Source organism: Cydia amplana, chromosome 11, assembly GCF_948474715.1.
Source record: "Cydia amplana chromosome 11, ilCydAmpl1.1, whole genome shotgun sequence".
Taxonomy (NCBI): Eukaryota; Metazoa; Arthropoda; class Insecta; order Lepidoptera; family Tortricidae; genus Cydia; species Cydia amplana.
In genome coordinates, this window is record NC_086079.1 from 11575113 (window position 1) to 11596083 (window position 20971).

The window sequence follows — 20971 nt, forward strand, 5'->3', positions numbered from 1 at the left end:
ATCACTATCGATCTGTCTTCTTTAGCAGGTAGATCTGAAACGAGCCAAGGAGGTAATTTTTATTCATTCAAATCTTAGTCTACTCGTGCTGAAGTCGAATATTAAAAAGCGTGTCTCATAAAAAGTCATTTTGTTCACAGACAACTAGGCGGAAGCAAATATACAAATATGTAGTTCATGTTTATGTTGATTGTGACTGTTTTATAGAAATGCTTATACCCCAAGGAACCTTCGTTTTGTTGTTGTTGAGAATCAGGGTGAATATTGAATATACAAGCATGTCACTTGCCATTTGCTATTTGGTTTATATGATGACTGTTGGCGATATCAACGTAACACTACATTTACAAATATTTGATAATGATACGTACATTAATTCACAGTGTGATGACGGTATTGGATTGGATGGATGAAATGGCAACAGGTCACAGCCATTTATGACGCCCGGATGCCCCTTTGACTGAAGGGTAAAATTTATAAAACCGTCACCAGTCGTCACCGGATTGGGGAACATGTCCATGTCGGCGGCCGATCGTAAGATCAGGCAGATCGTAATGTTCCTGTGTAATGTTTTGACGATAGTGACATTAAGCCAATATATAGGTAGGATAGGTTCGTTAGGTTGCTTTAGATGCCCGAAGGGCAAACTGCCCAGAAATAGGAGCCCCGCGTAGCTCCGTCGACTCAGGGAACGGGTGAAAGGTTTTCACTTTTCACGATATGCCTAGGAATTTTACGATATGCCTGATCTTACGATCGGCCGCCGACATCCATACTACGTGACCCATTTTTCTCAATTTTTACCTGTAATGGAAATCTATAATGTTTTTCTTACGTTCAAAATGGACCTTCAACGAAGATACCTACTTACGCGGCATCATTAATATAGTCTCAGGCAATCTCACACATGTTTATTAGAATAGCTAACCGTATCGTAACGTTTGCTCCTACAAAATGAATGCCTAATCTTTTCAATTCACCAGCAACACAAATTATGTAAATTTATGTTTTAGTTATTGATAACAATCGGAAAACAAGCGACACGAACGATCCTTACACTTCAGAATATCATCAACGATCGGTATTCGAAATTTTCCACAATTTGTATTCCGTCTGGATAATTCGCCTTCGCCTTGGTCTGCATTCTGTTCTCTTAATCTAATCCATATCTAATTCCAATTCAGTCTAATAATAAGGGGTTGATTCAGAACAGAGCATTGCTAAGTTTTATGAATAAGGGGGTAATTCGCGTTATTGTTTGCGTTAGTGTACAGTAAAAAAGTGTTTTTTTAGATGTATACGTATATATAAATGTATACGTTTATGATGAGTAACTATTATTTGTGACTTTGAGCACACGATCCATGTTCTCTTTTCTCTCCATTTGCATTTGTTTTGTTGTGTTCTGTTAAATATTTTGGATAAATCAGCAATGGTTCTTAAATAGGTTATACTCGACAAAGAGTGCTGCTACAATTTTGCTCGGGGGTTACCAAAATTTAAGAGTTGAGTTTAAAATAACTTTGTTTTTAATTGTAGGCATTATATCAAGGTGAACTGAAGAACTATGTCACGCTCGCACACATTTAAGCTTTAAGCATTCAAATCTAATACCAACATAATTAAGTTAGTTATATTTTAAATTCTAGAATGAAGTCCTTTAGTAGATTAAATGCCATAGTTCTGAAGTAGACTAAGTATTTTAAACGTAAAGACTGTACATAATCATCGTCATGATTCGCCATGAGGAGTAGATTCTAGTATTAAATATTTATTTCATCCTGTTCCCTTTAGCGTTAGATCGTAATTTGCAATAATGTCGTAGTGTTGTTTTTGTTTGTTTAGGTAGATCTTTGGATGGATGAAGTTGATCTCGAAATTGATTTATTCATTAATGTCTTAAACATTCGATGTGTCGCTCGATTTTCTAATCCACCCATTTTCATTTTGATATTCGATACGCAAGCCGTGGTATCAAATGCTGTACATTGTACCTAAACATTTCAATAAAAAAGTGCTGTAAATAATGGCGATGTCACTAATGTTGCGATAACACCACAAGTAAAAAAAGCTGTAGATTATTAACTATTTAAAATCTGAAATCTTTCGATTGAGAGAAAACGCACAATATTGCAATAGGTACTTACATATGTTGTTGTTGAACTAAAGTTAGTCCTATCATGTACGGGACAAGCGAGTATACTTTTAACACTAGGGTATTATTTACGACCCCTGGTATCGTATCAAAGTCATAATAAAAATTGAATGGCTGCTACCAGCCGCCGCCGACGCGCCGTGACGATTGTTTCGACTACCGGTTTTAGATAATTATCTTTTTCATCACACACCCGTCTTTCGATTTTTAATATAAAGACAGATCGGGCATTAATTAAGCTGGGCTGATGAGTTCGCGGCGTCCCGATCGCTCAGTCATTACGGCATGTAGAGGCGAGAAGTTTTTTTAATTTGTTATTATTCTGTGGCGTAAAGAAATGTTAATTTGAGGCAGCGTGAAATTAAGAGCGGCCCTTTGTAGGGCCGCGGCGGCTGACTTAAACACACAACGGGTGACGAGCTACACGCTCCTTTCATACTCCACTCTCTTATTTGCACTCGAATTACTCTTTTTATACACTTTCATTAAGAGCTCGGTTGTTAAACATCGATTTGTAGTTCGGAGCACAATCGCTTGTGTTTAATGTAGAAACTTTGGTATGAATGGTCCAATAACGGCATGATTATGTTCGCAATGTTCAATCATGTCATTACTAATACCTGAGTAATGTTCCATTTGAATCTCTTAAGCGTCCGTTTACCGCTATTACTAATCTAATAGCTCCAGACAATGACTACCTACTTTAGATATATACTGTTATTTGAATTTGTTGTCAGAACAAACCAAATTGTATATTGAAGAATAGTGGTTGAAACCTAAATGTATATAATGTTTCATTCCTTCATGCTTATTAAACCAGATTATCGGAGAGTTCATCTAAACCAATTCTCCCATCAATAAAAGCCATCTTACGCAGTAATGCAGCAACATGTTCAGATAACACATTGATTCATGTAAAAGTGCGATTTTATTACCTCATAAGCTGCGTACATCATCATTTTGTATGGAAATACGACGACATCTATATATGTACATTTTGATTTTCTACGAGGTATCAACAGGAGACCACGGCACAAAATTGAGGGTAAAGAGATGTATGTAAGGCGTCCTGTATTGAAAATTTTGTTACGCTATTGTGCGACTACCTCCTACCTCCCATTTTCCTGAAAAACAAAGCTTAAACAAATCAGTACTTAACAAATGCATTTGTATTGCAGTGGTATCGTGTCGACAAGAGCCTCCTCAGTCCAGAGCTCCAGCAGAAGTTCAAGCAGCTAGATCCAGATGACGACACAAAGGCGTTCCTGTCGGCCTCCATCGACAAGTCCACATGGGTCTGGATGCAGATCTGGTATCTGCTGGCTAAAGCCGTACTTCGGCACTTCTGGTCTATCACCGACATTAATGGGTGCGTATTACGTTCGTTTAAGCAGCTAGACTCTGGCAGCATTCCTAATTCCTCCATGGAAAATCACCGAGAATGTGTACATACGTTACCTATCCTGTCAGTTCAAGTAGCTGGACTTAGACGCCAAGAAGACATACCGGCCTTCATTGACAAGTTCACGTTAGTCTGGACGCAGATCTCCATCGTAGTCTGATGGAGGGTGTCGGTTGCTGTGTTGGCGAAGACCGTCCTCAAGCACTTCTAGTGTGATTACGGACGATGATTACCTGTTATTGCATTAGAGTCTCATTTCTCACATTTTCAAAGGTCCTGACATAATATGGACGTCAAATCTATCACTGGCTATTAAGTTAAAAAAGGCTACCCGATTTTAATTCTCGTCTTGTAAAGAACATCCTTGAATTGATAGTCTATAAAAATTGTGTGAAGTTCAATCTTTGTCGTTAAACTTAGTAAAAACAGGAAATAAAGGTACCAAGCGACCGACCAAAGCTGAACTAACAATAAGACTGCGTAAATCATGGAAGTTCAACTCAAGGTAAGTTACAAATCTGTGTAAGTGAAAGAAAACTTTTCTCTCATCCTAACGAACACGCCATCAAACTTTTTGATTTAAAAGTAATGAATCATTCCTTTCACAAACGATGAATTGCCATTTGAATCACGACAATTGGGCATTATTAAGTGCGTCCAGATTCGTCCAATTACGCCAATTACACTCCCGGTAGCTGTAAGTATGTATGAGTATTTTATTTCCTCGTCCATTGTGTCGTGTATGCACAAATTAACTAATTCAAGTACTTAGCGCTGCGCGTTCATCGATATCATTTTATCGATAAATTATGTACTATTATTGTAGTAACGTTTACTATTTGCTCTAGAACTAGATTAACATTGTTAAATGTCGTTTCAATCGCGATTTGTATAGTTGAAGGAGCAACCGACGATGCTTTATGATTTTTATCCAAAATGTCTTGTTGATTTAGGGATAAAACCCTCTTTTAAAACCAATTTTAGTAGGTAGAGACGAGTAACGGTAAAGAGAGTACGGCAGAGTATATGGTAAATGTAATGTAATGTAATAACTCCATGGCCGACTTCGGCCACGGCGACTGCTGTCAACTCTGTTGCTGTTGCTGGTGTGCTCGCAAGTGGCTGATGTAGCCGATCTTGTTTGTAAAAGCTCACGAACATGCGGGCATGTGAGCACACCGTTTATTAGGGTATTGGCAAGGTGCGAAGTCGGTGGAGGGGGAAGTGGCGCTGATCGTCACAAACACAGGTAATCTTATGGAATGTCCGCCATTAGTACTAGCGGCAGCCGCTTGACCTAATTTTACTCCATAAGATTTAACGTAGAAAGTCCGCCAAAATGAGGGCAGCACCAGTCGTGCACCTAGCCAATAGGGTATTACCGCAGGTGGTCTGGCTTTTTTTTTTTTGCTTTTTATTTTTTATGGCTTTTTTTTGGTACTGTATCGATATCGATAATCACGATTCCGGGTCGGGAGTCACTGGTCGCGTCCGGGGCTCTGTGAACGGCACTGAAAGCGATCACGGCGGGTGTCTATAGCCGGCCACTAATAAATAATTTAAATAAATTGACGGACGAGATTTACTCATTGGCTGTTTCCGTCTCTCAATTACGTTTTATTTATCACTTGCTACTCGGCGGCTCAAGAGAACCGCGGCGCGACCGAGCCTTTGATTTGCATGTTTGTACATCGGATTTCGCGCTAACTCAGATTGGCGTAGAAATATTGCCCGTTCAACGTTAGAATTACGAAAATTTCAATTGAATTTCGATTAAGTTGTCTATGAAACGCCAATCAGTATTAAATAAAGTTTAGAGAGATATTGCGAGAGAAATAATTGCTATTGATTTGTTTAGTAGTTTATTTGATCGATTCGGTCGCTTTCATATTGTTCTAGCTATAATATTGTTTATTCCTTTGTTATTATTATTAAAATGAAGTGTCGCAATGTATATGATTTAGAATGAAAATCGTGGTACCCATGCAAATTAATACAAAAATAGTGATATAACATTTTTTTTGGACTGGACTGACAAAACGCTTTTTAAACCATTTAGCTTTAATTTATGTTATAATAGTTATTTGTACAACAAGAGATCAAAGTTTGATATTTCTTCGAGTGCTTATTTTGAGTCCCGTGCAAGCGAAAGATTCTATAATAGATTCACGAGCGTAGCGAGTGAATCTAATTTAGAATCTTGAGCGTAGTAAGGGACTCAAAAGCGCACGAGACGTAAATAACTTTGATCTCGTGTAGTACACAACATTTTTCACCTCAGCAGTGAGAACATATTAGAGAACCCGAAAAATGTATTCCTTCTTCATCACTTACCTCTATTCACTCATGTTTTCTTAAGATATACCAACAATTAAATTTTCACCTCAGCAGCTCGAACAAGGGTACTTTGCTACTTAAAAACAGTGAGCAAAATCGCATTTTGCTCACTGAGTGAGCAAAATCGCATTTTGCTCATTTTGTCTCACTCAGTGAGCAAAATGCAATTTTGCTCACTGTTTTTAAGTAGCAAAGTACCCTTGTTCGAGCTGCTGAGGTGAAAAAAATATTGTCTGATAGTTATGAACAATTCGCAAGGTATTCATAGCGTAGTCGGTAATCCCTGTGAGACTACAGGATATTTAATCATCACCAAGGCACTTAAAATATATGAGTCAATAAACGCCTTCCTAATGTGTAGTTTCCGGACAAAAATATATAAACGAATACATTTCGAACGAATTACACTTGATAGAATTGATTTTTATTTGTGTCAACATATGGAATTGTAGGGACATCCTCATTTACACAAATTGAATTTGATTTTGATTTACCTGCTAATGTCAATTCAAGAAAGACGTGTTATGATTAATATAAATTTGAAGATTAGATTTTTGTCGGTACCTATAGATAAACGTTGAAAAAACTAGGAAGTAGATAGTTACGTAAATCCTTTCGTACTAATAAAAAGTGGATGATTTGAGTCGTTACTATAGGATAATTCCGGGGTAGTTGGCCATAGTTTTTTTAGGACTCGATAAGAAAATAAGTTTACATGTAATTAAAGAAATATTTGCTTCTTCATAAACTTTGATCAATTGGCTTTCGAAAATGAAAGAAACAAATTTTTTTGCCATATCTTTTCACCCAAGCATGACGTGAAGCGTACTAAACAAGAACTAGCGACATCTAGCCATCAGAACCATGAAATATTTGGATGGGCAATCTCCCCCTTATGGCCATCTACCCCGGAATTACCCTACCTTATGAAAGTTGCAAAGGCTTTTTCAAGATAGTACCCACATTACAGCGTTTAACTTAGGGGTGTAACTTTTTCACAAGGTACTTGTATATATACAAGTGTAAGGAAATAAAGTCTTGTGCTATTAATTAGTTCAAAGTAGAAACGCATTTCAATCAGCCACAGACATACATGATAATTGGCACGTCGCACGCAATTGGCGGTTGTTCAAAATTCGAACCAGGGATGTTGCGAACATCCGCATCCGCATCCGCAAACGCGGAACATCCGCATTATTTTCAACATCCGCATCTGCATCCGCATCCGCATAAAATCGATGCGGAGCTTATGCGGATGCGGATGTCGAACAAGTTGGTACAGGAACGTCTTAGCGGCGGCGTAAGTGCTAGGTAATTTCGTCATTACCTATAACGAAATCGTCTAGATCCAGAAAAGTCGGCGAAGTTACTGTTTATTAAATATAACGCACCTATATTCTTGCTCAAATACTAAACGTTTCGTTTTTTTTTTAAATAAAAAAATACTAAAAATTTAATATTTGACGTTTTCTAAGTACCTAATCTTGACATCCGCATCCGCGGATGTGAGCCTTTAAATATCCGCATCCGCATCCGCATCCGCGGATGTCAAAAAATCTACATCCGCAACATGCCTGATTCGAACATATCCATTACGTGTGAAAGCAATAACCATGGTCATTAATTACCACTTGCGTTTATTGATATGAATAAATAACTTTTTCACTTCTCATGCTCAAAACGTGCACTTTTATGTCGTGCGTAGACGACATACAATCGCATTAAAATTTTCTTCTAAGACTAAGGTAATCGGTCTCAACAGCCAAACAGTTAAAACATATTGCACAATTTTACTGAGCAATAAAATTGTGTAGATGACAAAACTTGTTATATTATTTTATTTTTGCTACAATTTATTAGAAATCCGTATTTTCTGTCATTAAATTTAGTCTTCTTCCTCGCGTTATCCCGGCATTTTGCCACGGCTCATGGGAGCCTGGGGTCCGCTTGACAACTAATCCCAAGAATTGACGTAGGCACTAGTTTTTACGAAAGCGACTGCCATCTGACCTTCCAACCCAGAGGGGAAACTAGGCCTTATTGTCATTCTGTCTGTCATTAAATTTAGTAAATCACATAAAATAGGAGTCGATTATCGTTCAAAAATGCTCCGAAATGTTTGACTTGGCAGAAAACCAAGCGTCTGAAACTCTGATCACATGTTGAAAATTAAAAAAAAAATTAGAAAGTTAGTAGGCGGGAATTGGTTATGTATTATGTTCTTTCGCTTTACGACAATTTCGTGGTGTAAATTGCCGTGAAAAATATAATTTATTTTCCTCGCAATCGAAGTGAAAAGCAGAGTGTACAACAAGGGCATAAATTTACCATTCTATTCCATTTTTACCCTCGTCTACTATTTTGCTAGTCTAAAAAATTGCCTCGATTAAAAATGGGTCACTTTATGCCCTTGTTGTACAATCTACTATTGTTAAAAAATAAAGTATTATTAGGTATTCATATAATATTGGAGCACACGAGTTGGTGATATTTGAATATCATGTATTTAAATGTATATCGTCTCTAATCGAATTTAAACTGTTGTGAGACATACTAACATTGAATAATTTTACGGTTTAGACTCACTTGTTTTAAGTCACTCGCGCGACATGTTTCGGAAAGCCTAGGTCTCCTTTCTCAAGCACTAACATCGTATATCGTCTCTACTTATAAATCTAATTATCATTGAACTTATCAAGTATTGAAATCAAATTTTAACTTTATATCTGTTTCAGTATCACATGTTAATAAATCTATTTGTTATAAATTTATTTTTATATTTTGTTTTATATTAGTTTACCTAATATTGCTATTCATCTCTCTTAAAAAAATAAGATGAAAAGATAATTAGAAACTTTTCAATCAGATTGCCTCGTGAATCTGATGATCATACTGATTATCATTAGCCTATGATTATCCTAGGACTCGAGTTGTACTGAGACAAGCTTCCTATCATGGTTGATATAATTGAGCTATGTATGCTGCAGTCTGGTGGTACCCCGTGAATCTCTCCCGAAAAGAAAAGCCCATGGTAATTATAATTATAGTATTGTAATCCGTACTTAAGTTCCAAAAAACTCATGAATGTGAGTCAGTTTCCCATCCTACGTCCGTAACCCCACGCTTTGACTAGGTGCCTACTGCTGGTACGCCACCGTGTTAGCTCAAACTGACTCACTATTTATGACATAACCGCTGTCATAAACTTCAAGACAGATCCATTGAAATACAATTTCGCAATCAAAATACGTAATTGAATCCGATCTGTACCCACGGGTTCGATGACAGCGTTCGGGCACCAATTTGCCGGCACCTCATTACGTTTTATGGGCACTCAATCATTGGCCGAATTATGCACACACCGTTACTACTTACTACCCACACTTCGTGCTGACACGAAATTGTAAACGTCACTGTCATATTGAGAAAGAGAGAACGAGAGGTAATGTACATTAGTCTAAGAGAGATAAAGAAGTCCTAGATTTTAATTGACTGTCGTATGCATGTTTTATATATCTTATTCCAGTGGTAAGTGTTTAAATGACATGTAATTTATTTATTTACACTCAGTCATTGCACATATTGCAATGATAGCGATGAAATAAAATCGTAACTTGTAGCTCTGAAAGTATCAAGAAATCTGTAGAAGTCATGGTTATTTTTTTTAAAGAACCATAAGGTCACAGTGACATATTACGTTAAACTTGTGTTAGGTATATCTACAGTGCTCGGAATAGGTAGTGCCTATTTACCTAAACTTCAGAGGAGGACCTAACTAAGAGTGGTTACAACCACCATAAAATATTATTATTCTCTTTATTTATTTTTGGTCTTAAGTTAGGTTATTTTATAATATGGATATAAAAATAAAATACAAAAACACTTACAAAAACAATACAAAATACTTATAAACATATTATAAAAAACCTAACCTAGGGTGCCGCCAGCAGCGGGGCAAGGCCCAAGCTGCCGGTGGTCAGGGCTAATAATAATAAATATTATTTATTATTATTGTTCGCGGAATTTCCCGGGATTCATAAGAGTACCTAATCGACATATACTCAGACTCGGGGTCAAATTATTAACTAAATGCAATTGTTTAATGCCGATAGTTTGAATGGTTACGTTGATTTGTTTATTTAGTACAAATTTGTATACATTAAATGTTTGAAACATATGATAACCAGTTTTTATTTCAATTACCTCGTTACACACATACACATTACATTTTTGATCGATTTTCTACACAGTACGTTATATGTCACGACACGCATTTTTCTGAATTAAACTATTGAATTTTACTAATAATTTGACGCCGAGTCTGATTATATGTCGATTAGGTACTCTTATGAATCCCGGGAAATCCCGCGAACAATATTAATAAATAATATTTTTTGGTGGTTGTAACCACTCTTAGTTAGGTCCTCATCTGAAGTTTAGGTAAATAGGCACTACCTATTCCGAGCACTGTATATCTATCACAAATGGTCACACACGCGGCAAAAATTACGAGATTACCTTACGGCGCCTCACGTGACTGAATCCATCAAGTGGGGCCAAAGAAATAGACATACAACATTTTACATTTTATTTTATTCCGATTAAATGAATGCAAACCCATCCCAATCCTCACACATCCCAAGGTGTTTACTTATTACACATAACTTCACACTAACCGTGAGTAATAAACGATACAATTTCCATTTATCTCCATGACAATATTAAAATAACTTGAAATTACGTACACCCCAATCGAACAGATGTTAAAAAGCCAATATACAAATGTAATCTTTTTTTTTGAGGTAAGATAAACTAAATTATGGGCTAAAACACGTATAATAAAATAAAAACTCACTTAAAACTCGCATGATTAAGGAACCTTCGTATGCAAATATCTCCATAAACGTCTCTCGTGACGTTAGCGTGATTGTTATTGCAAACATTAATTACTGCGACCTTCTTAAATCGTGAGTTAATAACCTGGGGGCGAATTCAGAAACGATATATGCTGTACCAAACCAATGCAATATTAGCATCAATCAACACTGTACTGATATGACGGTCATTGTTGTCTACGTGACAGCGGGAAAAAGACAGTGTCTGTCCCTCTCAATAGCGTGATGTTAAAAAGTAACAACTATTATATCACGTGGATAAGGCCATCCATAATACGCCTGCTGAAACATACAAACAGAGATATAGCCGAATGCAACGACTTCTTCAAACCGAAGGTCATTATTGGTTCGAAATTGCCTCCTGAGAATGATGTGTCGAATATCATTGATTCAAAGCAAATAAATTTAATGATGTGGTATGTAAGACTATTGAGCCATCCCAGAGATTATAGACCAATACCTCGCGTACTTGACACTAAATTATACCAATACCATTTCACTATGTATATCAGCGCGTCGCGCTTCCACACATATGTACTTACAGCGAGCGAACAGACTGATAAAATACAAGTATGTTATTGATATTATTTTCATACCACTAATGCACATTCGAGAATGAAGCCCTTGTACAATTATATTTCGGTCGCGCCTGTTTAATACTTTATCTTTTTACATTAACTCTTAAATGCTTGTTTTTGTTAACAATAATTACTTCTCTTGTTCATTCTCATATTTCGACTCGTTTATGTCCAACTCACGAGTTATAATGAATTGCTTTAATTTCTCTTTTTCTTTGAAGCGTTAATTACGACCCTGTATCAAAAGGAAAGATTTGTCTAAGCATAGTAAAAATTATGGACCTACAAGATTTAAATGAGGCATATACCTACTGCTTAAGCTATTACTACCTACTCATTATAAGAAATTGTTAACATTACAAAACTTGGCGTTTGACACCAATGAAATTAGAAACATACTAATTTTGTAAACATGTTCAATGCTACACTACATATTATATACACAGGAAAGGGCCTTTTCATGTGTTTAAATTGATAAGAATAGTTCCATACTAAAGCTCTTTCAATTCCATCATGTAGCTTTACCCATAGAGTTAGTACCTATAATATATTTATCTATTCAATCACGAGTGCCCATTTTCCATAAATAGAAGGTAATCGCAAGAAATAGACCACTTCTTAGCCCGACGTCTTTTGAGGCGTAATTACGCTTTCTTACGCGACGTATCCGCAGACGTCGACAAAAGGTCTAGACTGCGCGGCTAACTACTGGTAGGAAATATTCAAGCAGGCAATAAGATTAAGGTTATTTATTTATTGTGAGCAGTAAACCGCCGTGTGGTCCGTATTCCGCGGCGGTCGCCACTTCTCAAGCAGCAGCGATCCTACGATAGTGTACCATTAGCGCGAACGCTCGCGCCGGCATCCAATTGTGCGTTTAGATATCGCATACAAATGTCGATCGGGTGCGCGGCCGCGCCGGCTCATCTGCATTCAATCCCATTGTTGCAGTTATTATTGAATGTATGCGTAATCGCTAATTTATGGGGCACACTGACCACTCGGCTCACATCCGATCTAATCTCGGTTTGGCGTTTAGAATTCAGATCGAGCTGAATCCGCGTTACGACCCGCTTGTTAACATGGACAATGCGGCGCTTACGTCAGAGGGCACTAGGCAGCAGCCAGACGCAGATGGGTATCGTAAATATTTCCATCCCGGGATCGTAATTATTTGTACAAAAAGGCGACAGTGTCGTAATAGGGAGTGAAAAGCGGCGGCCTCCGCCCGCGCCCGCGCTGCCGTAAAAAGCGCAAAGAATACACCTCGATATGATCGCACAAAGGCCGCTCCTGAATCCTACCTCAATGCTAATTTCCACTATCGCGCTCGCCCTCATTCATTTTCAATCGGAGCCAGCCTCCAACTTACTTCTATTTTTTTAAATCACATTAAAGAATCGAATATGGTGGACGTTTTTTTGTGCAGCTGGTGCGTGCGACGCGATTTATTTATTTGCGGAGTTTTTTAAAGCGACATTCCGGCTCGCTGTATACTTGTGTCTACCCGCAATTGGCATTTCGGGCTAAGCGCGAGGTATACAAAGTCGCCGGTTTTAACGGTTGTTTTTAACGCTCGAATCCTCGCGCAAGAAACGGAGGATACAAATAAATTATTAATCGTTTGTCCTGTCTTTTATAAATTAAAATCCATCGTTTTTTTGGTCGAGCGCGCCCTGGCCGAGTATTTTTTGGCGTCTCGTTTCATTGTCTGTCTTCGAATTTATTAAGCTTAAGCCAGAGGTGAGCAATTAAATCTGTGACAGAAATTAATACGGGCACTGCCTCGCGCGCGGGCGACGCGGGTCGACCGGTTATTAATTCACAGCTTGTGTGCTTTATTAATCCCCATATTAATAAATAAAGACTACATTGGTAGCCGCAATAAAGTACGCCAGTGCAGTGTAGGCAGACACAATTTATTATGAATACCCGAATCGTAACGGCTTCATAAAACGCCTAACTAGGTACGGTGCGTCACAGAAATAAATTGAATGAAATTAGATTTCTTTTATGTGCCTGACACTTCAAACACGGTAATTTCGTGAGTAACGTAAATTAAAATTTCCCCGTGTCCTGGTGCGCAGCTCAGGAAAATTCACGAAAATTATCTAATTACGTGTGTGCAGAGAAAAATCGCGAGTTTACTTAGTAACCGCCCGGAAAATTACCCACATAAATCAACTGGCGCGCGCGGGGCGCTTGATTTTCTATTCGCTATCTTTTACGCTGTTATTATTTTGATTTATTCGCCCTGGTAATGAAGGCGTGCGTCTCTTATTGACTTACAGAAATCCGGCGCAGTTCTCACTTCGCGAAATTGCTTTTCCTCCTTTGTTGGTGTTCAATTATTATTTGGACTTTGAAAATGAAAAGTTTCCTTCCGTGAAAATCAACCAAACGATTCTACAAATAATTCATCCTGATTATCACTTTCAGCTCTAGACACCCAGACACCCTCTGCTCCTGCTTTTTCAACTTTACCTACTAGATCTAGATCTGCACTATTCTGCACCACCACCATTTCAAATTCATGCTAATCAGTCGTAAATAGGTAATTAAAAACTGGGACTACGTATTATGTACATTACAAGTCTTAAATTGGAATCGGTCGTCTCAGGGCATCTTAAGTCATAATTAATAGTAGAGTCCCTTCAGCCGTTTTCGAAGCGATCGCCTCAATTGTCCATACGTCAGGTAATAAAATAAGTTACGCATTACCACAAATAGGTGTTAGCCGTGAAAAATAAAACAGCGGACGTTGCGGTGGGCCCGCAGGGTTTCTATTCCGATCCCTTGCCAAGCGCAAGTGACACAAACGCTTACGCAAACCAGTATCTTGCTCTTGCAGCAGAGCCTTGGTTTGTTTTATGCTTTATATCCTTCTCTACATCGGTATTACGAACCATCTACTGCTTTCTTGCTGTCTGGTGATATTAATTTTTCTCTGAACCACAAGTCGCTGCATCCACCTGGAGCAACGCAATGTGGCCAAATAAAGTATGAAGGCGACACTGTGTACTTACTCACTCCACAGCGAACAAAAATAAATATAGAGCGCAAATTATGAAATTCATTGATAAAGTTGCCATGCACTTTTGCAGCTGGTGGTGCGTATCTTCTTTGACTAAATCATTCTAGCAGGTTGTTAATATTAATATGGTAGGTACATCAAATGCATAATTACTGGCAAAAATTTGCCTGTCAATTTCAATTCGGAGAAATATTATTCGGCGAAACGACATAAAACCGACTTCTTTAGAAACCGTCTACGCTAAGTTTGTTACCATTTAGCAATGATGATGTTCTGGAAAGCTCCACTACATACATTTAAGCGACCCTGTTCACGGTTCTCGAGTACACAGTGTAAGGCCTGAGTAGACGCTTGAAGCAGAGCGTTCGGCGGAGCGTGCAGCGTGGCGTCGGGCTCACGAGTGATTTGAGCAGCGTGCGCTAAGGCCGCTACTATACGCTTGCATTTGTTTAACATGCACGCCGCAAGCCCCGCCCCGCTGCACGCCCAACTCGAGCGTCCACTCAGGCCTTACACTTACGCTGGCTCGTCTCGCCTACGCTCTTACAGCATTGGAATAACACAGTAGGATGCGCGTGATGGTGCGGCGATACAGGCTCGTTAACAGAGTGCTACATTCCGCGACACCGCACATCAGCTGCGGCGAGCTAACCAGCACGCAATTATGATGGGACCCGGCTAAAAGCTAGGAAACACTAGATTTCGCCACTTGTAAGCGTTCCCTATGGAAAAAGATCGAATCTTACTTTTTATTTTCTAATCGATTATACGTACTCTTATGTATCGTACGAGGTAAAATGATTTTTTAATTAAAAGAAAATGATATCTTAACTATATAAGCTTCTAAAGAAACATTAAGACCTGTCGTACTTACGTCAAACGTTTGTAGATTGTGACAATACATGAGTTAGCCGTAATATGAATGAACCTGCAAAATGTATTATTTTTCATGCTACGAGTAAATACGATCAAATCTAGCTACCCATGTGGGGACCATATGCCCATACCGGTGACCCACCTGATAAGCAGTGCATCGCAGGTTTGTTGCAATCCGCTTCATATATGAGCCACTGGGAGCTGACAGATTAAGTAATAGATTCAACCACGTACAAAAAAGAATAATTTCGAAAAAAACTATTGGAAATACACCAATACAAATAACCAGCTACCCAATTATGACAGCGTCGCCCTCATTATTGCGATACGACATCGTCTTTTGGGGAACCTCCTCATACATAACTCCCCTCCCCCCCCCCCCCCCCTGCATAACTACTTGATAACTACCAGAGGATTTGCAAAACGACGTCAATATCTGGTTAACAGGGTGCTACACTCTCCACCGCACATCAGCCTAACCAGCTTCGCAATTATGACGCGATGATGTCGCTAGCCACTAACTCGGTGAGATTATCTCTACCGCTTGTAAGGATTCTTATACAGTTCCTAAGTAACTTGGTTAGGCGGGCCGATTTTATTATCATTTTAATATGTTGCCGTGGTTAACAGCTACTTGGCCTGCCTGTCTGAAAGTTGACGTTGGTGCCCAGTATTAAGCATAGTTAAAGTATTCATCTGTACATACAATGCCCACATAAAACAACACAATATCTACGTATTATGTGCCATTTGGTTGTTGTAGTTTTTGTCTATATACGATATAATTCTCTAGAGGCAAATTATTTTTCGCCTAGTTAAGTTAATACGTTGAGTAACAGAGGTTTGGAGACGAACGGAGGGTAGTGCGTTTCGTTCGAGTGTTTCGTGATAACTTGAGATGGACATAACCAAACTTGCATGGCTTGAACAAATAGCTATTAATCGCAAACCTTTCACAGCTGTAAACTTAACCCTTAAATGCATAGTGATGCATTTATACACACAACATAAACATCAAATAGAATTTGTTTAATAATGCATAACGCATTATTAAACAAATTCTATTTGTTCTTGTATATTATTTCAATAGTAAAACTAATAAATTTTCCGAATTATTACATAAATTTACGCAGTATTTTAATTTATAAAAGTTACATTTGTTTATAGACGAAATGTCGGAAAACTTGGAAAAACCTGGAAGTTGATGATTTTTAGTATGTGATTTTGGGCAGATTTTTCGGGGTTTGTAATTATTTTATATTTACAAATTTTATCATAGGAACATCACAAATAGTGTACCTTTCTGTTGGCAGTTAAGATTTTTCCTATACCCCTTACTAATAGCTATATATTTCCAAAAATATGATTTAGACTATGCAACTTTTAACACTGATTTCCCAGTGAAAATCGATGATATATTTTTTTTTACTATTTTTCCTAGAAACGGCAAACAATTATGTGATATATATATTAATTTCGGGCAAAACGAAAAAATCATGTATTTAAGGGTTAAGGTGATTCGCTAGATATGAGATGCGGAGGACATCGTTGCTAAAGCCAACGGTGACGGCGTCATTACGCGTCATTCCGGGCATTCCGGCACTCGCGTCAACACGCAGCCCGCATTTAGCACGCTTGTATTCGACTCGTATGATGTTTGCTCGGGACATGGCGGCGATATCACTGGCAAACTAATAAGGAAGCGTCGGTATTCAGATTTAAAAAATATGATACATTTGTTCTTTCTCTGATGCAGTGCATATATTTAACTCGGTTCATCTCGTTCGCGATATTACCTACCGTTTATGGACAATTTGCAAATAAACAGTAACATATATGTATTCCCAAAATATTCAGAGATATTCCATATCACCCGTTTGTAACGTCGTGATTTCCTGTTGAATCGAATTTCCGCTACCGCATAAATCCTGAGTACTTGAAAAAGGTCTTTTAATTTGGTTCAAGATTAAATCTGGATTTAGAATCAGGTTTTACAATAAAATCGGCGTGTTCGATCTTTATGTTATTACTAATTATAACACCCATAAAGCGGTGTCCACTTCCAATTGAACAGCTCCGTCGAAGCCTCACCAGCATTCCTTTGGGCACCCCAATAATTTAACCGGTAGACCATAATAAATCTGAGGTCTGCTCAAATAAAAGTCCAAAACTTTTAACGGCAGTTCGAACATTTCTTAATTAGCCAGTTTTTATTGAACAGCAAATTCGGTTAACTCCAACAAAGGGGCCTCTCAAATAAAAATAAAGCTGTGATTCGTGACGAATCCTGAAGGTGTTTTGCTTGATCCCTCGTAACCCTTTTTCTGACCGTCTGACTAATCTAGAGATGGCCTCTCGGTTTTAATTAAAGAAGTGTAACATAGCTGCACGTTCTATAGCGCTCGCACACCGCCATTTTAGGGTTGTCGGCACACATTAAGACCAATTAAATTCTAAATAAAATGAAATATTTTAATGAGAATTCCGATGTCGTGCAATCTGACAGTGATGAATGACCATTTGCAATTATCTTACCTATGTGAGAAAGTATGCAACGAGCTCAGGCTTTTCCAGTTTTTTTTGGAAAGCTATATATTGCGTAATGGAAATCCTCGGTGAGCATTAATCGCACGTTTAAGATTTCATTCTCCCATTCTGGTTCTGGGAATACTTAATCCAAATTAAGCTAACTTTATATTCTGGTTCCCATTATCATACTAGTTTTAGTGCGTCCAGTGAGTTTTTATTTTAATGGTTCAGAATTGACTTAGGTTATAATTTCTCAAAAGCGACTATCCGCTGTCCGACAATCAAAACAGTTACTTCGGTATAAACATAAATAGTAAGTTTTTATCCCGTAACCCGACTCATTCGTGGTCTGGTTGGTGCCACTCGAAGGTACGAGTGGGTAATAGTTATGAGCTTTTTCTAACATTTTGTTTTGCGTATTCCATATATATAGGTAGGTATACAAGTATTTGATTTTCATATGAAGGACATGATAAAGAGCACATTCATATTTATCGTATTATGCATGAGCAACCCTGGTCCTCGCAGTCCGATAATTAGTTGGAAGCTTATTCGGGCGTTCTGAACGGCAGCAACAATGAAGTCGGTAGCCTCCTGCCCGCGCCTCACCCAATATTCAATTAAAAAAACACAATAACCGACTCACTTCATTCTTATAGCTACCTAAATCACGCCACATGTATTTGGAAACGTAACTATTAAAGTCATTCGTGACTTTATTTTAAAATTGTCACTATCACAAAAAGATTAAACCAGAAGCAACCATTGGGTACGTCCAAATGTGAAGCCTCTTCAATTTTCTTTCACATTAACAAAAAGTTACATTAAGACGCTCTTAATAGTCGACTTGATTACCATCTAAGTTGAGTGGAAGACGATTATTTGGGTGTCGGCGTCTGAGAGTGGAATAAAAATGCGTACTTACCTACCTACCTACGCACGAGCTGCCACCGGGTTACGCTGTCGTTAAGAAATTACCGCGCTGACGCCGGGCTGATTTTATCGATGGAATTTATTGTCGACACTCGCTGGGGTCTTATTCCGATCTCTTACAACGCTAACGTGAACCAGCTAGTATAAATGGCTTCTCTGAATACGCATTTTACGTGTTCGCAGGAACGCTGGGTCTTAAGCAATCGACTCGCCTGCACTCGGTAAGCAAAGAAAAAACACGAATGTGCTCGCACGTGCGCCTATCGATATGATGACAAGCCGAGATGATGCCGCGGCAGCGTTCTAGAGATCGCGATTTTCTCTATTGTCATTTCAGCGTCGTCATCAAAACATATTCTATTAGGTTTTATAGTGTCGGTCAGCACGTCGGCGCGGGCGCAGCACGGTAGTAACGAGTGTATAATTACACCGGCGCCGGTAGCCTTTCGGCCGACTCATCGTAATTTGATGGCGTCGCGCCCCGCCCGCCCCGCCACCACAAAAAACTAATTAACAGAGATGAAACTGGGTCCTTATTCATGACTTGCATTCGATGTATCAGAATGACATCGAAAACACATTGTTTTCATGCACTTGCTTGCTTTAGCCCAGCGCAGCTATACGTACCTAACGCGAGCGTATACTGCACTATTGTTCAAAATATTGAATTGGTATTGTATTATCATCTAGGAAATACAGCCCATGTGCCACATATACTTACTTAACTTTACAACGTTGCATTCGCGGGAACCAAACTTGGAGTAATTATTTCTGAAGACTGTTAGCCCTTGGGTCTTGGGCTTTTAGCCGTGGTATTGTTTTTTTTAGTATATGGTACTGTCGGCCTACGACGCTTGACTTTTCTCGAAACAAGTTGTGATTTGATTACTGTTGCAAAATTATTAATTGAACAGTGAAAATCATAGATAGATTCGTCCTATTTAATTTCAAATTATGAGAAAAAAACACATAAATATTTAGAGCTATTACAAAACATAATCGTATGAAATAGATGCCATATATCCTTTTTCATTTCCACCCACTATTAGTAAAAATAGTAAGAGCTGATAAAATCCTTTGGCATTCCCATATTTTGTACAACACTGGTTTCCGTGATAGATTTGCTTCTAGTAGATTGGTTTTTATATGTCTGAAGCGAGCACGGTCAATGTATACATGAAACATGCGTTGAGACGGTAGTTCGCACCGTGACCGTCAGCGTATTCCGTTCTGGCCTGTAAAATGTGTAATAACCCTGTACTGTATTACAATTAATGCTAATTTATTTAACGAGCTAAGACACAGCTCTACTTTCAAACAGCAAAGAGACTAAAATGCAGATTAGATCCAGCCTACGAAGCAGGTGGTCCCGGTTCCGAATCCCGATACCATTTATTTGTGTGTTTATCAGGAATGTTCAGAAGTTATGTACAGTCAAGTGTAAAAACATAGGTGCACAAATCATACTCAAAAATACGTCCCATAGTTCTTAATTCGCTGACATATGAGCTATGGGACATATTACAAGCCGTCTAGTACAAGCTTTGCTTAAATTGGGGCTAGGCTCATCTGTGTAAAATTGTCCCATACATTAATTTATCCAATTATTTATTTTATGGATTTTCTCGAGAGACAACAATACGAGGTTCTTCAAAAAAGGCTATGGAGTATTAAAGCGTCTGGAACATGCATGTGACATCACTGAAATTGCAGGCTACGTTTCCAGCTAATATTTAGAGGGGCCGAGCCATATAATTGTCACCGACGTGGTTTTAAAGAAAATGGATCAGTGACACCTAGCTGTCGTGTAGGTGATAAGTATCTGAGGGCATAGCCAACTTACCAATCGTTTGCACCGTAGCGAATGAAACGGTATCTCTCTCTATCACTCTTCCATATTAGTGCGACAGAGAGGCATTAGCGGTAATATTTCCTTTTGTGTTTATAAAACTCACAAAAATATTTTTAATAGTTGAAGTTACGACGGGAACAACCCGTCCGTGATAGATCGTCGCCATGATGGATCGCGAACGCCAATAACGTCGAGACAACCGCAGACACCAGACACCGCGCGACATATTGCTGCGCGACTAACATTATTACAATCAGCCCGATACAACTGACAATCTCCATTCTAATAACATTCGGAGGAATCCCAGATATCACGGAAATGTCGAAGCTCGAATTAAATGTCTCGTGAACCTTTCCAAAATATATTGTCCCTGATATTTT

General features: G+C 38.5%; 1 protein-coding gene across 1 annotated transcript in view; it reads left to right on the plus strand.

The window, feature by feature from the left end:
* Positions 1-20971, plus strand: part of LOC134652105 (protein-L-histidine N-pros-methyltransferase) — a 76722-nt gene that overhangs the window by 34870 nt on the left and 20881 nt on the right. Inside the window, exon 2 of the mRNA XM_063507273.1 lies at positions 3334-3524. Coding sequence (XP_063363343.1) covers positions 3334-3524 — 191 coding nt within the window. The remainder of the gene's footprint in view (positions 1-3333; positions 3525-20971) is intronic.